This window comes from Lithobates pipiens, unplaced genomic scaffold (assembly GCF_037356315.1).
Source record: "Lithobates pipiens isolate NorthernLeopardFrog02 unplaced genomic scaffold, aLitPip1_a1.2 Scaffold_28, whole genome shotgun sequence".
NCBI classification, from domain to species: domain Eukaryota; kingdom Metazoa; phylum Chordata; class Amphibia; order Anura; family Ranidae; genus Lithobates; species Lithobates pipiens.
The window spans coordinates 166,525,524-166,541,169 of record NW_027507789.1 but is presented as its reverse complement, the minus strand read 5'-3'; the positions used below and the strand labels follow the sequence as shown (position 1 = coordinate 166,541,169).

Sequence of the window (15,646 nt, the reverse complement as noted above, 5' to 3'; positions counted from 1 at the left end):
CTGTCAGTCCCACTATAGACTGTTGGGGACCAAGGGCCACACATGTATCAAAAGACTGCATGTGGCCACAGGTTGGGCACCAAGACAATAAACATTTAATAATATAGATTAGTAGTCTTCACAACAACATTTTATTCATTGTTACCTTTCTTTTTTTTTCGTTTTTCACTTTTTATACTATTATTAGATTTACTTATCCTATAAAGAATTTCTTGAAAAAAATTGCAACATAGAATTGATAATCAGCACATTTTATTAACAGAGGAATATGAATTGTATGCCGTCTCAAAATTAAAAAGGTGCATAAAGTAAACAACATTTAAATATACACAGTATACAGTACATAGTGTTAGCTTTCCTCAAATTTAAAGATGATTTTAATTAAGTAAATGGTTATGAAAAGCTGAGGTCTATAACATCAAGTGTTTTATGTCACAAGAATGCCATGCAGTTGCAAACTTAGCCCTTCATCTGTGGTATAGAAAAAGGGGTTACTGGCTGTGGCAAACTTACCCAAGTGCCTGGGACACATTGAATTAATTAAAAGCAGAGCAAAGGGTAGTTTCTTCCCATTAGAAGACTTTATTACTTGTCTAAGGATGTCAGTTTTGAATCCTGCAGGAATATGGGTAGTTCTGTTAAGTCACCTGTCTTAGTCAAGTGAAGAAGAAGCACTGCCTGGGGTCCTCATCCGTGCCATTATCCTTAATCATTATATGTGTCCAAACTGGCACCATTAAAACTTTTTGTCATATTAATGGTTGTGACGGAAGACCTGGAATGGTAACAGTGACTGAAGAAACAAAGAGTCACTAACAGGGTTTTTGTGCAATGTAATACGGAGTCATAATTGCAGAGTTGTTGAAGGTATTCCAGAGTTGTATGGAGACAATAGATGAAGATGTCTTTTTCATCTCAGTAGGGCTTTCTTTTCTTGAATTCTTTCACAAAGTTGGTGAGGATCTCCAGACCCTCCACAAGCCCGTCACCAGTGGTGGCACAGCATCCCTGGACATGCCATTGGTGTCCTCTTAGGCTCCTCAGCCCCAACTCCTCCACCAGTTCACCTGATCGCCTGGCACCAAAAACATCCTGCTTATTAGCCAACACTAAGAAGGGTACTGCTTTCATTTCATCAGCTTCCAAGATGGATTCTAGTTCTGACCGGGCATCTTTGAATCGCTCAGGGTCAGCGCTATCCACCACAAAAACAAGGCCATCTGTGTTTTGAAAATAGTGCTTCCACAGGACTCGAATCTTGTCCTGGCCTCCCACATCCCAAACAGTGAAGGTCACGTTCTGAATGGGTTCAACAGTCTCAACATTGAAACCAATAGTTGGGATTGTACAGACAGCCTCGTTCAACTTCAGCTTATAAAGAATTGTGGTCTTTCCGGCAGCGTCCAGACCCAGCATTATGATCCGAGCATTCGTGCCAGAGAAGTTCATTATTGCTTGGTGAAGCCTGCTTAGGAGAATACCCATTGATGCAGTTTTTCTTTCCAAAGTCAGTAACGATTTGCTTTCTCTTATCTCTGTGGCTGTACATGCTTTCTGAAAAAACAGAGTGCTATATATATTCACAGTACTTCATATGCCAAACCTCCTGTAACTCAGCAACCAGAAAAACTGAGAAATAAATTCCTGGTTGTACTGTCACACAGTGCCGTGTTGGAAGATTATTCTACAACCTGTTTTGACAATGCCAGGAATGAAAGCAGCACAGGAAATGACCTATGGATCAAAACAAAAATAACTTTATTGCAATGAACATAATCTTGCAATTACTTACACAACTATATTTTACTTGTAATAAAAAATCAATATATGGTGCTGCGCTCCAAATAAAATAAAATGCTTTAGTAGTTCATATACAGTGCTATGTGTACAAAATCATGAACACTAAAAGTAATTCATAAATATTATTTAAATTCATACACTAAAAACAATGCATAACAAATCTACAATGATGAATAATTAATAAGTGATGGATATGACATATGCAATAAGTAAAATTATTCCAATATGGTATGGTATCCAAAGACAATATAGATCTAAACTTATTAAAGTGCAAGTGCCATAAAAGTATTTTGAAGATATATATTCCCTGTGAAGTTTTATGGCACTTGCACTTTCTTCAGTTTAGATCTATATTGTCTTTGGATACCGTACCGTATTGGAATATTTTTACTTAATGCACATGTAATATCCATCACTTATTAATTATTCATCACTGTAGCTTTGTTATGCATTGTTTTTAGTGTATGAATTTTATTAGCATTTCTGAATTACTTTTAGTGTTTATGAATTTGTACATGTAACACTGTATATGAACTACTAAAGCACTTTATTTTATTTGGAGCGCAGCACCATATATTGATTTTTTTATTATACTTTCTGTTTGGGTGGTGTTTGACCCGGTCAGTGTTTGCTGCAACCAAGCACTATACATATTTTTTTCAGATCAGGCAGCCTTGGAATATCAATTGTATCTATATTTTACTTGTGTTAGGTATATTATGAATGTGATAACACAAAGATACTTTATCGGAATTGAAAGAGAGCAAAGCACAATTAAGTAAAGTAAAAGAAATGACATATATGCTTCAAGTTTCAATTCTCAATAGTTTCACCCTGTTTCTTTCAAATTCTGTGTACATTTTGTCCATTATAATGACATTGATGTGTTCTTTCATGTTTGCAATCAGCAGGGGCTGATGTATCACTCACACTGCTGGCTGGTATTAAGACGTGGAAATACAAAAAAAAAAAAAAAACAGCTGCAGTTAGATGGATGGACTGAGGATATGCACACATTGTCACAGTAGGTAAAATAAGAAAAACAAATACTTTTCAGCACAAAGTATGTAGACAAAGAACACACTGCCACCAGTAGCCTGCAGAATTAATATGCAAAGAATAATTGGTTAAACCCAATAATTTAAATTCAGGGGTTAGATGAAATGTTTGGTGCAATATAAAACTTGGGGGGGGGGGGGGGGGGTGGCAAGGCACAAAATCAGAGATTACATCCATAGCAGCACTCTCCTTCTTTTCCTATGTGAGAGCAAAAAAGACCTTTCCTGGTGCCTTAATGGCAGCATACCTGTGACAAGCTCCGCCTTGGCTCCTCCCTCAGGACTAGTGAATATTATAAAAGAAAAGGTTAGTACAGCCCCCGCATTCTCCTTTTTTTCCTCATACCTCATGGCAGTGAATCCTGGTCGGCGTCCTTACCTTCTGCATTCGGCAGCGTCCGTCCCGGTTCAAGCCTCTCCCGGACGCAGTTCCTTCTCTTGGGCAGCTAAATGCGCTAATAAGGTTGGAAGTCCCTTCTGTAGGATCTTTTGGGACAAGCAGTTTGTCTCTTAAGTAAGAGCTTTACCTGCAGTACGGGCATTCAGGCTTTAGTTCATGGCAGCAGAGGTGGCAGCTTTTCCCTGTTCTTGAGACTCGCTTTCGTTTTCTGGTCTCCCCTGTCTCCCTCTCTTTCTCTTTCCTCTCCAGCACCCTGGTTGTTCCCTGGCTCCCATTCCTTTTAGAGCCCCCCCCCCCCCCTTCCTTCCCCCTTGCGTCTGTCATTCCCACTCACTAGGGGCCGCGCGCGGCGAGCCTCTGGTGCTTTATTGTCGCTCGGCGTTCCCCGCTGTCGTCTGCGCATGCGCCGGCGGGTTGTATGTTTCGACAGTTCGTCTCGACGCATGCGCGGTAGCTTCGGAGGCTTCGACGGCCATTTTTACTGAGGGCGAAATGTCCACTTTGCCCTCAGAGTGGCTGGGGTGGAGCACAAGCGTGCTTCCACTCCCCCTCCTCCTATTTTATGCCTGTGGCTGACAAGAGAACTACACTCTGGACTTCCAGGCTATTCCCACCGCTGTTAAAGGTAAGACATGTCTTAATGCTTGTAGATGCATTTTGTCTTTTATATATTTTGCTGGAGGAATAATTTTTTAATCGATGATTTATTAATTTATTAAGTTCTTTAAAAAATAATAATAATACATTTTATTTTGTCATTGGAATTTCCAAAAACAAAAACAAAAAAAAACAAAAAAAGCACACAGTAGTAAGGGGGGGAAAATCGTTACTTCTGTAGGCAAATTCCCTTCTTTTCCTTGTAAATTAGTGCATGACCAGTCGACGCCTCTCCTCGGACTCTTTCCTAGCTGTTACCTCTGCTAAGCCACCTAATATGAGCCTTTCGCCGCCCGCTCAAGATCCTACTCTACTCCCAAGGTAAGGACCTACGTCCAGGTAAGTTTAAAAAAAAAAAAAAAAAAAGAGTGCACTAAGGACGGTACTTTTGTATTTCAGTCCTGTACGCCAGAAGATGTCTAAGAAGACCTCAAGGCGATACGAAGATAAGGATGACTCCTGTCACAGTAGAGTCAGATCGCCCAGACATGGGACTTACAGAAGTGGCAGAAAAGCTTCGGCCAAGAGGCGTCGTCACTCACGTTCCCCGAGACCTAGACCTACTAGATGTCCGGAAGCGGGGTGCCACCGCAGGCCTGACAAACTAATTTGTCGAGATTGCCTTAGAGACTATGCAGCAGACAGAGAGTCTGAGGGCCTACAAGTGCCAGATCTCCTTAAAGAGGCAGTAAAGGTTGGTCGCCACAATGCCGATGCAACAACCGGCATCCCCTTCTCAGGAGCAGGCGGCTGAGGCCTCCATGCCCAGGCCGTCCACGAGTGGAAGTTTTTGTCCGTTCCCTGCCTCCTCCTCTAGGCATCAGGACGAAATGGCCATTTCAGAGGATTCCTCAGATGACCCAGATGCCTCTGGCTTTGCCTTTGCCTTGGTCCGGCCTTATGTGCAAGCTGTTAAACAAGCGATCGGAAGCGGATTCCGCAATTCTGGAGGGCCCTCCAGTGGTTGATGCCGCAGTAGTAAGGCTGGCCAAAAATGTCTCTTTGCCCATGGAAGATTCAACTTCCTTCAAGGACCCTCTGGATAGGAGGATGGACCTTGACCTTAAGAAGGCCTATCAGATGGCAGCCAATGTCTGTAAACCTGCGATAGCCCTGACATCAGTGTCCAACGCATTACGCGTTTGGATGGATAATATAGAGTCGGCAATCCAACAGGACATCCCTAAGGAAGATATAATCAAGGCGTTGGATGAGCTGAAGCTCTCAGCAGACTTCATTTTGGGAGTCCGCCATCGACTCAATTCGTTGCTCCGCAAGAGCAATGCTTCACTCAGTAATGGCCAAGAGGGCACTGTGGCTAAAACCGTGGGCAGCGGACATTGCCTCAAAGCAAAACTGGTGCAAGATACCTTTCGATGGTAAAGCCTTGTTTGGGGAGAAACTTGACAAGGCCATCTCTCAGGTTACTGGCGGAAAGTCAGGCCTACTTCCCCAAGACAGGCGATCCAGACGTTTCAGATCATCCGCACCAAGGTTCCAATACTCCAAAATAGGGACTACCGCCAATCCAGACAAGGGAAAGGCTTCAGGCACAACTGGAAAAGCACAGAGTCTACGCTTCTCAAGTCCAGGAGGCAGAGGCCAGTACCCACCCCACAGGATCCATCAAAATCCTTTTGACGCCAGGCCAGCCCAAGTGATCCCTGTGGGGGCCAGGTTGAAACAGTTCTCAAAGATTTGGGAACAAAAATGCAGGGATCCTTGGGTAGTTGCAACAGTCAAACACGGTCATTTCTGGTCTTTCCTAGAAAAACCTCCCAAGGACTTTTTTTCCCCGACAAGGGTATCAAGATCTCCTCAGAAAGCGGAAGCTCTAAAGCAATTTCTTCTTTCCCTACAGGAGCAACGAGCAGTAGTTCCAGTGCCTCCATCCGAGAGATTTTTATGTTTCTATTCCACCCTGTTTCTAGTCCCCAAGAGAAACAGAGGGTGGAGACCCGTGATAGACCTAAAGAGGCTAAATCGCTATATCTTTCTGGAAAAATTCAAGATGGAGTCTCTACAGACGATTATTCGCGTAGTCCAACCAGGGGATTGGATGTTGTCAATAGACCTGCAAGACGCTTACTTACACATACCCATACTCCCTACATTCCAGAAATACCTGAGATTTGCGGTGGGGCAAGTACATCATCTCCAATTTCAGAGCCTTCCATTTGGCCTCTGCACGTCACCAAGAGTCTTTACAAAGACCCTGATTGCCATCATAGGACCTCTGAGAGAATTGGGGCTCCGGGTGTATCACTATCTGGACGACCTTCTACTCCTGGCGAAGGACCCAACCCAGTTATTGGAACACAGGAATATCCTGTTGACAACACTAGTGGATTTTGGATGGAAGATAAACCACGAGAAAAGTCTCCTCTCTCCGACTCAAGAGATGGTCTATCTGGGAGCCCTGTTCAATACAATGAACGGAACGGTGTCTCTCCCACCTCAGAAGGTATCTTCCATTATCCAACAAATGAAGAAGGTGAGCTTGAGATCCTACCTGACAGCCTCAAATTATTTGAGCCTGATAGGACGGATGTCATCATGCAGCCATATGGTCCCCTGGGCCCACTGGCATTTGAGACATTTTCAGCTGGAGTTCTTAAGACTGTGGAACAGATGATGTCTATCCCAACCCATACACCTGACGACCCGGATGCTCAGGAGTCTACATTGGTGGATGAAGAGACAGTCGCTTCCGAAGTCTTGCCCGCTAGGGCATGTCGACTGGACCATAATTACTACCGATGCCAGCGCAGCTGGTTGGGGAGCACATTCCAACCAGACCTCAGTACAAGGAAGATGGTCCTTCAATGCAGCCGGCATGGTGTCCAATGTCCTGGAGCTCAGAGCGGCCTATCTTGCACTACTAGCCCTGGAGTTCGAGTTTTCGGGCAAACCAGTTCTCCTCAGGATGGACAACAGGGCCGCGGTATCCTATGTGCACCGATAAGGGGGAACACGCAGCAGATCTCTCCTGAACGAGGTGGAGCCCATATTCCTCTGGGCCGAAAGGAATCTGAAGGACCTGAGGGCAGTCTATCTGCCCGGCCATCTCAACTCAAGGGCGGACGGCCTTTCCCGCAGGTTCGCAGATACCAACGAGTGGTCCTTACACCCGGAAATCTTCAGCTGGATAGTGATCCAGTGGGGGCCACTCGAGCTAGACCTCTTTGCGACAGCATCCAACACCAAACTTCCAAGGTTTATCTCGAGGTTTCCGCACCCCCAGGCGGAGGCAACAGATGCCCTCTTAGCCCCTTGGGCATGCGATCGGGCCTACGCTTTTCCTCCGCGGCCCCTCATACCGAGGTTCCTGTCAAGACTCATGAGGGAGACATCGACGGTGATAGTGATTCTACCATACTGGCCAAGAAGGCCCTGGTTCCCTACGGTAATGGATCTGAGCACCAGTCCTCCAGTCAAGGTTCCAATAGTACCCCTCCTCCTGTCGCAAGGATCCCACATCCACCCAGATCCCCGCAGGCTGGACCTTCACATCTGGCAACTGAAAGGAAAAGGTTGCAAACCCTGGGGTGCTCCGACAAAGTGATCGCAACCCTGCTCAAAGCGAGAAAACCATCCACGAACAACATATACGATAAAGTATGTAACAAGTTCAGGGCCTTCATGCTTGTTAGAAACTGTGACCCAGGTTCCCCTTCGTCATCTCAAATTCCTGAGTTCTTACAGGCAGGCCTGGACCTAGGTCTTGCGTTAGGTACATTGAAGGTACAGGTATCAGCGATCTCAGCAGCAACCAGTAAAAGATGGACGGAGGATCCATTGTTAATCCAATTCTTTAAGGCCGTCAGGAAGATCAGACCACCAACCAAACAATCTTTTCCCACTTGGGACCTTACGGTCATCCTGGAGTCCTTAGCCAATCCACCCTTTGCCCCTTCGAACTCAGCATCGCTTTGGAATCTAACTTTAAAATTAGCCTTTCTGATAGCCATAACCTCCGGCAGACGGGTGTCAGAGCTCCAAGCCTTGGGAGCAGATCAGGATCACATTATATTTTACCCAGATAGAGTGGAACTCAGAACGGTACGAGGGTTCATTCCCAAGGTCGCTTCATCCTTGAGCATGTCAGAACCCTGGGCACTCCCAACATTTTCTGAACAGGACTCTGTTGCTCTTCATGAATTAGACATCGCCTCCACTCTGAAATGCTATCTGCAAGCCACAGCTTCATTCCGGGCTTCCATCAGACTGTTCATAATTCCCTGGGGAAAATACAAAGGAAAGGAGGCATCAGCCAGAACGATCGCCTCATGGATCGTCAAACTCATCCACAAGGTGTACAGGACAAAGGGACTAGAGACCCCTTCGGCGGTCAGGGCGCACTCCACAAGAGCGGTTTCTGCCTCTTGGGCGGCAAGAGCGAATGTGTCGATCGAAACTATTTGTCGGGCAGCGACCTGGTCGTCCCAACACACATTCCTGAAACATTACAGGGTGGACCCAGGAGCTCTCTCCTCAGTGGAGTTTGGCAGACAGGCAGTCACCTCGGCCTTCGCCTCTTCTAAATAATAAATTCTTTAAATAAACCTCTAAGCATTATCCCACCCGTCTCAGCTAGTTATTTGTCACAGGTATGCTGCCATGGAGGCACCAGGAAAACAGAAAATTGTACCATACTTACCGTAATTTTCTTTTCCTGGTGCCTATCCATGGCAGCATACATTCCCACCCTCGGTATTCTATATTAACGAGAATGCGGGGGCTGTACTAACCTTTTCTTTTATAATATTCACTAGTCCTGAGGGAGGAGCCAAGGCGGAGCTTGTCACAGGTATGCTGCCATGGATAGGCACCAGGAAAAGAAAATTACGGTAAGTATGGTACAATTTTCTGTTTTTGCCTAGATACAATTTCCCTTTTTATATGTCCAGCAGAGGGCAGTGCTTCCCAGAAAAGCCTGGGTAAGCCCAAAGAGCAGGGTTAACCCTTACCTCTCCAGCAGCATTAATTAAATAGTGCAACGTACACAGCAGAAAATATACATAACCAGAGACCTAATGAACACAACCCACACAGTAATAGCTCAGTAAGCACCTGCTTAAATACCACTGAAAGTTTTTGTTGTACCTGTTCCATAGCTGCAAAAAAATAATTGTTGATTGTAGTAAAATCCATTGAGCTCATATCTTACAGTAGCAAACAGACAACATCCCAAAAAAGTACTATCAGCCCTATCCAGTTCAACTTCTGGACTTCAGAACCCCCAGTGATATACAGATGAGGAGAGAGGGGGGTGTTCTATAATTCTAAAACACTTTATGTCCTTGGGTGACAATGCTGCTCCTCCATAAATACGGTATGATGAGTGACCGTTGTCACCCTAGTACAGGAAGTGTGTTTTTTTTCCCTAGTGAAATAATCAAACCAGCTAAAAAGATTTAAACCCCATCTGAATAAAATTCAGTTTGCATTCACTGTGTATCATTAGTAATCATCACATAAAAAAAAAAAAAACACTTGTTTTTACTCTTTTTATCATTCGTTTTATATATCAGTGCTGCTGGTTTCCTGCAACCTCTTTGTAGACACTTCCTGTCTATTTCAGTGAATGGCATTTCTCAGCACGGGTTTCCTGATGATGGCAACAGTGGACCATGTCTGTGTAATGTATGTTGAAAATGTAATTTGTATTCGCTATCAAAAATCAGGGTGTTATGCCCCGTACAAACAAGTGGAATTTCCGTCGGAAAAATCTTGGGTGCTTTTTCCGACGCTCAAGCTTGGCTTGCATACACACGGTCACACAAAAGTTTTCTGAGCTTTCGACCTTCAAGAACACGGTGACGTACAACACTACGACGAGCCGAGAAAATTAAGTTCAGTGTTTCCGAGCATGCGTCGAATTGTTTCCGAACATGCGTAGGAATTTTGCGCGTCGGAATTGGTACAGACGATCAGAATTTCCGATCGGAACTTTTTCCGACTGAAAAATAGAGATCCTGCTCTCAATCTTTTGCTGGCTGGAATTCCGCCAGCAAAAGTTTGATGGAGCATACACACAGTCGCAGAAAAAAGATTGAAAGTTCTGTAAAAAAAATGAATTTTTCTTGGTTTCTGTTATAAAATTTTGAAAATTAGTAATTATTCTTCATAAATGTTGGCCAAAATTTATACTGCTACATATCTTTGGTAAAAATAACCCAAATCAGTGTATATTATTTGGTCTTTGTGAAAGTTATACAGTCCACAAGCTATGGTGCCAATCTCTGAAAATTGATCACACCTGATGTACTGATGGCCTCTCATTTCTTTAGACCCTATCAAGCCAGAAAAGTACAAATACCCCACAAATTACCCCTTTTTGGAAAGTAGAGATTCCAAGGTATTTAGTAAGAGGCATGTTGAGTTTTTTGAAGTTAGATTTTTTTTTCCCCCACAATTCTTATCAAATTCAATTTTTTTTTCTTTTCACAAAATTGTCATCTTATCAGGTTATTTCTCACACACAGCATATGCATAGCACAAATTACACCCCAAAACACATTCTGCTACTCCTTCTGAGTATGGCAATACCACATGTGTGAGACTTTTACACAGCCTGGCCACATACAGAGGCCCAACATGCAGGGAGCACCATCAGGCGTTCTTGGAGCATAAATTACACATATAATTTCTTGACTACCTCTTACACTTTTGAAGGCCCTGGAGCACCAGGACAATGGAAACACCCCAAAAATGAAATATTTTGGAAAGAAAAAAACTCAATGTATAATCTATGAAGCAAAATTAGTCTTTTGAACATGTCATTTTTTTTATACAAGTTTTTGAAAAATGTGTAAAGAAAATGAAAATGCTTATTTTTTTTTTTTACACAAAGTTGTCAATTTATACAATATTTCTAACACGTAGCATGTACGTACTAGAAATTAAACCCCAAAATAGATTATCCTACTCCTGAGTACGGCGATACCACATGTGGGAGACTTTTACACAGCCTGGCCACATAGAAAAGTCCAACATGCAGGGAGCGCCAGCAGGTGTTCTAGGGGCATAAATGTCAAATCTAATTTGACTACCTATTACACCTTTGTGAGGCACTGTAGTGGCATGGATGTGGCATGGATGAGAACTGATGTGGCATGGATGAGCATGAATGGGTATGGATGAGCCATGGATGGGGGTGACTGAGCACGAATGAGTATGTCTGAGTACTGCTGAGTACGGCTGGATGCGGCTGGGTATGGATGAGTACGGCTGGGTGTGGCTGGTTATGGATGGGTACGGCTGGGTGCAGCTGAGTATGGCTGGGTATGGATGGGTATGGCTGGGTACGGTTGAGTATGGCTTGGTACGGCTGGGTATGGCTGGGTGAGGCTAGGTACGTCTGGATACGACTGGGCGCGGCTGATTGTGGCTGAGTACGGCTGGGTATGGCTGAGTGCCTGAGTGTGGCTAAGTATGGCTGAGTACGGCTGGGTATGGCTGGATATGGATGGGATGACTGAGCATGGATGAATGGATGAGTATTGCTAAGTATGGATGGATGGCTGAGCATGGATGAGTATTGATGAGTATGGATGGATGGATGAGTAATGCTGAGGATGGATGAGTAATGCTGAGGATGGATGGATGAATGAGTATTGCTGATGATGGATGGATGAGTATTGCTGAGGATGGATGGATGGATGGATGAGTATTGCTGAGGATGGATGGATGAGTATTGCTGAGGATGGATGGATGAGTATTGCTGAGGATGGATGGATGAGTATTGCTGAGGATGGATGGATGGATGAGTATTGCTGAGGATGGATGAGTATTGCTGAGGGTGGATGAGTATTGCTGAGGATAGATGGATGGATGAGTATTGCTGAGGATGGATGGATGGATGGATGAGTATTGCTGAGGATGGATGGATGAGTATTGCTGAGGATGGATGGATGTGTGAGTATTGCTGAGGATGGATGGATGAGTATTGATGAGGATGGATGGCTGAGCATGGATGGATGGATGGCTGGAGTTGTCACATATCAGTGCTATGGACGCTGCAAATCCAGCCCAAAGAGCTGCTGCCTCTGATCTCTCTCCTCTCTGTACCGATCGATACAGAGAGGAGAGAGGAACCGGACGTGACGCCGGTTTGTTTACAAGTGATCTCTGCGTCATTTGATGGAGAGATCACGTGGTAAACGGCTGCTGTCAGCGGCCATTTACCGTGATCCGTCACAGATATTCCCGGGTGCGGCCCCAAGGGGCACACCGGAGCGCGATTCTGGGAGAACGTCAATGTATGCCCTCCCAGAGTTATCTGACCATGCTGGAGCCCTCATTCGGCTATAGCGCAAGCGGTTAATACAATACAAACAACAGCAGGCCACATATTGCAAAACAAAAAAAATATACACCCCCCCCGAACAACAAAACTTTTGCCTAGACAGATGCATGCCAGAGGATGTAGAAGAGGGCTCGGTGCTGCAGCTTGTTGTGCCCCCACGTCTCCATACAGCTGGTGGTGATGATTCCAAACCTGTGAGCTCTACCCCCTCCTCCTCCACCACCACCTCCATGCCCTCCTCTGCAGAATTATCCTATGAACATCAGGTACCCCCTAAGTGTTCAAAAGGCTATTCCCAGAGTCCGGCTAAAAGGTGCCATGCAGTGCTTCAGCTGGTGTGTTTAGGGGACAGGAACCACACCGGAGTAGAGATTCTTGCAGCTCTGCAGGGACAGGCCCAGAGGTGGTTCACACCATGCCAGCTGGAGCCAGGAATGGTGGTGAGCAATAATGGCTCAAACCTCCTGTCCACCCTTAGACAGGGAAAGTTGACACATGTGCCGTGCCTGCCATATGTCCTCAATTTGGTGGTACAGCATTTCCTAAATACATACCCAGGGTTGCAAGATGTGCTAAAGCTGGCCAGAAGAGTCTGTAGCCATTTCAGGTGGTCATACACAGCCAGTGCTCAGTTAGCTGAAATTCAGCGGGAAATCCACCTGCCTGTAAACCGCCTGATTTGTGACATACCCACCAGGTGGAACTCAACTTTGTCAATACTGCAGCGGCTATACATGCAGCAGAGGGCCATCAACGAGTACCTGTGCGAATATGGTGCGACAACAGGCTCAGCTTTTTTTCCCCACGCCAATGGCTGATCATTAACAATGCATGCACTGTATTGTCACCATTTGAGGAGGTCACTAGGATGTAGGGTTGCCACCTGTTCGGGATTCACCCGGACAGTTCCGGTTTGGAATCATGCGTCTGGGTTTCAGACTGTCTGAGACCCGGACACATTATTCAGACTGGACAATGGCTTCCCAGCAGGGTTGCTGGCTGCATTTGTTTAAGCTGAAAGTGTCTGTTACACTCTCTTTCACACTTCCCAAAGCCAGAACTAACAATCCCCCCCCCCCCAAACACACTCACAGACAGGAGAGGAGAGAGGGGTCGATCTGCACCTCCTTCTCCTGCCCCCTCTGTGTCTGCCCACACTCCAATCCCCGGTGCTGTGCCTTAGAAAAGGAAAGGGGAGGCCAGAAATTTGAAGTCCATCAGCCTCAGATACATCTGGATGAGAGGTGCTGACTGCCAGGGGGGTGAGTGAGCTCACCATCCATCCATGTCTGACTGAAGTCTCCCCCCTTCTCTCTCCTGCCTCTGAGTGAGTATGCTAAGCTAAATCAGGGTCAGAGCACCTCTTAAATCAGAGTTCCCCTTTACATCAGAGGCCACAGAGTTGCCCCTTACATCAGAGTCCTCTCCGTACACCAGAGCATCCCTTATGTTAGAGTCCCCCGACTTCTCTGCAGAGAACACTGCAGAGTACCCCCTTACAGTGAAAGGGAGTTCAGATGTAAAGGGGAACTCTATGGATTCAGATCTGAAGGGAAACTCTGCGGATTCAGATGTAAAGGGGGACTCTGCAGATTCAGATGTAAGGGGGGAACTCTGCGGATTCAGATTTCAGATCTAAAGGGGAACTCTGCGTATTCAGATGTAAAGGGGGAACTCTGCGGATTCAGATGTATAGAGGAACTCTGCGGATTCAGATGTAAAGGAGGAACTCTGTGGATTCAGATGTAAAGGAGGACTCTTGTGATTAACTTCATATGATTAGAAATGTTATTTAATAGCAACTTCTATGCATAGTTTATGCATACTATGAAAAAAAATTGCTGTGCAACTCTGAAGTGTTCAGGTTTGGCTTGAAGAAAAGGTGGCAACCCTACTAGGATGGTGAGCTGTGACAGTGCATGCATCAGTGACACAATCCCTGTTGTGTTCCTGCTGGAGCAGAGTCTGCGTGGCATTATGGACGGGGCACTGGAGGCAGAGCAGCAGGAGGAAAAGGAGGACTTCCTTTCCTCTCAAGGCCCGCTTTATCCAGACACCATCATTCCTATGTCACAGAACACACAGGAGTAGAGAGGGGAGGAGGATGAGGAGAAGGATTCTGGCCCTTTCATAGGCTTTGAAGAAGAGGAAGACATGCGTCAAACTGTATGCGATGGCTTTCCAACCCCAGGACCCTTGGGAGTAGTACATGGCTGGGAGGAGGAAATTCCAGATGCTGTCATCCTGAGTGACCCCGAGGAGTCTGCTTCTCAAGCCTCTGCAAATTTGGGCAACCTCATGCTTCAAAGCCTGTGAAAGGACCCAAGAATACCTGGCATAAAGGAGAAGGATGATTACTGGTTGGAAACCCTCCTTGACCACTGTTATAAGGGGTAGGTTTCAGAACTCCTCCCCACAGAGAGTGCAGAAGATAAAAATCTCTTGAGGACACGTTAAAGAGGATTTTTTTTATGTTTTTCCTGACTCCAGTAGGTTACAGTGTCGTGGAAATTTTTTTTTTTTTTTTAAACTTCTGTTGGTCAAGAGAGGAGCATTGGCGAAGGCATCCGCCCAAGTGAGGCATTTCGAAAAAAAAATTAGTCCTCGCTGCCCAGGGCTGTCAGCTTCCACATCCCATCAGCAGCATCTGCATCATGTGGTGGACAATTACCTCGGGCCAAAACAGAGATGTAGAGCTTTCCAGGCAGAACTTGCCCAGTATGCTATTGAGTTGTTGGACTGCCCTGCATCCAGCGTGCTTTCAGAATGGGCAGGAAGTTTTGTTATTGATCATAGAACATGTCTGTCCACACACTCCGTGGACCGTTTGACTTTCATAAAAATGAATCAGTGCTGGATTACCAGCCCCTGATGCTGATGTCACTGACTAAGCCTTTTTGGGATGTGGAATCTCAGCAGGACTTTGAGACTGCCTAGCTTTGAGGTTGTTCAATCATTTCATCTGGAAGAAAGGTTTTGGTATAGGTTTCATGGATACACAAAGACCAATTTTTCAGCACCTGCTTGACAGGTGCATATCATTGCAATTTTTATTGCCTTCATCACAAGCACCTCTATACAGTTATGGTGGGAAGGTGCCCCCGACACCCAAAGAGTAATTTTTCTGCATCTGTTTGACAGGTGTTCATGTTTTCATCATGATTACTTCTATAGGGTTATGGTGGGAAAGCACCACTGACACCAAAAGACCAATTTTTACGCACCCCTTACTTCTGTACAAAGTCAAAGTGACACCAGAATGTATCTCTAATCTTGTTGCCAGTGCACTACATTGTGGCCTCATCATTCACACTGGCTCTCCAGCTGTTGCTGAGCAAAATAAAGGCAGCTTGCAGGGAAATGTCTTTTTTTTGGGGGCTTTATAAATGCAATTATTGCTGCAGCGGATTCTAGATATGG

General features: G+C 45.2%; 1 protein-coding gene across 1 annotated transcript; it reads right to left on the bottom strand.

Annotated features, from left to right (window-relative positions):
* Positions 1–235: 235 nt before the first annotated feature.
* On the bottom strand, positions 236–1,724 carry LOC143935752 (uncharacterized). The gene has a single exon (XM_077459852.1). The coding sequence runs from the start codon at positions 1,483–1,485 to the stop codon at positions 916–918; it is 570 nt and encodes a 189-aa protein (XP_077315978.1). The 5' UTR covers positions 1,486–1,724; the 3' UTR covers positions 236–915.
* Between the last annotated feature and the right edge of the window lie 13,922 nt (positions 1,725–15,646).

Coding starts and splice junctions, on each gene's coding strand:
- LOC143935752 (XM_077459852.1), bottom strand. CDS start 1,485: ATGGGTATTCTCCTAAGCAGGCTTCACCAAGCAATAATGAACTTCTCT.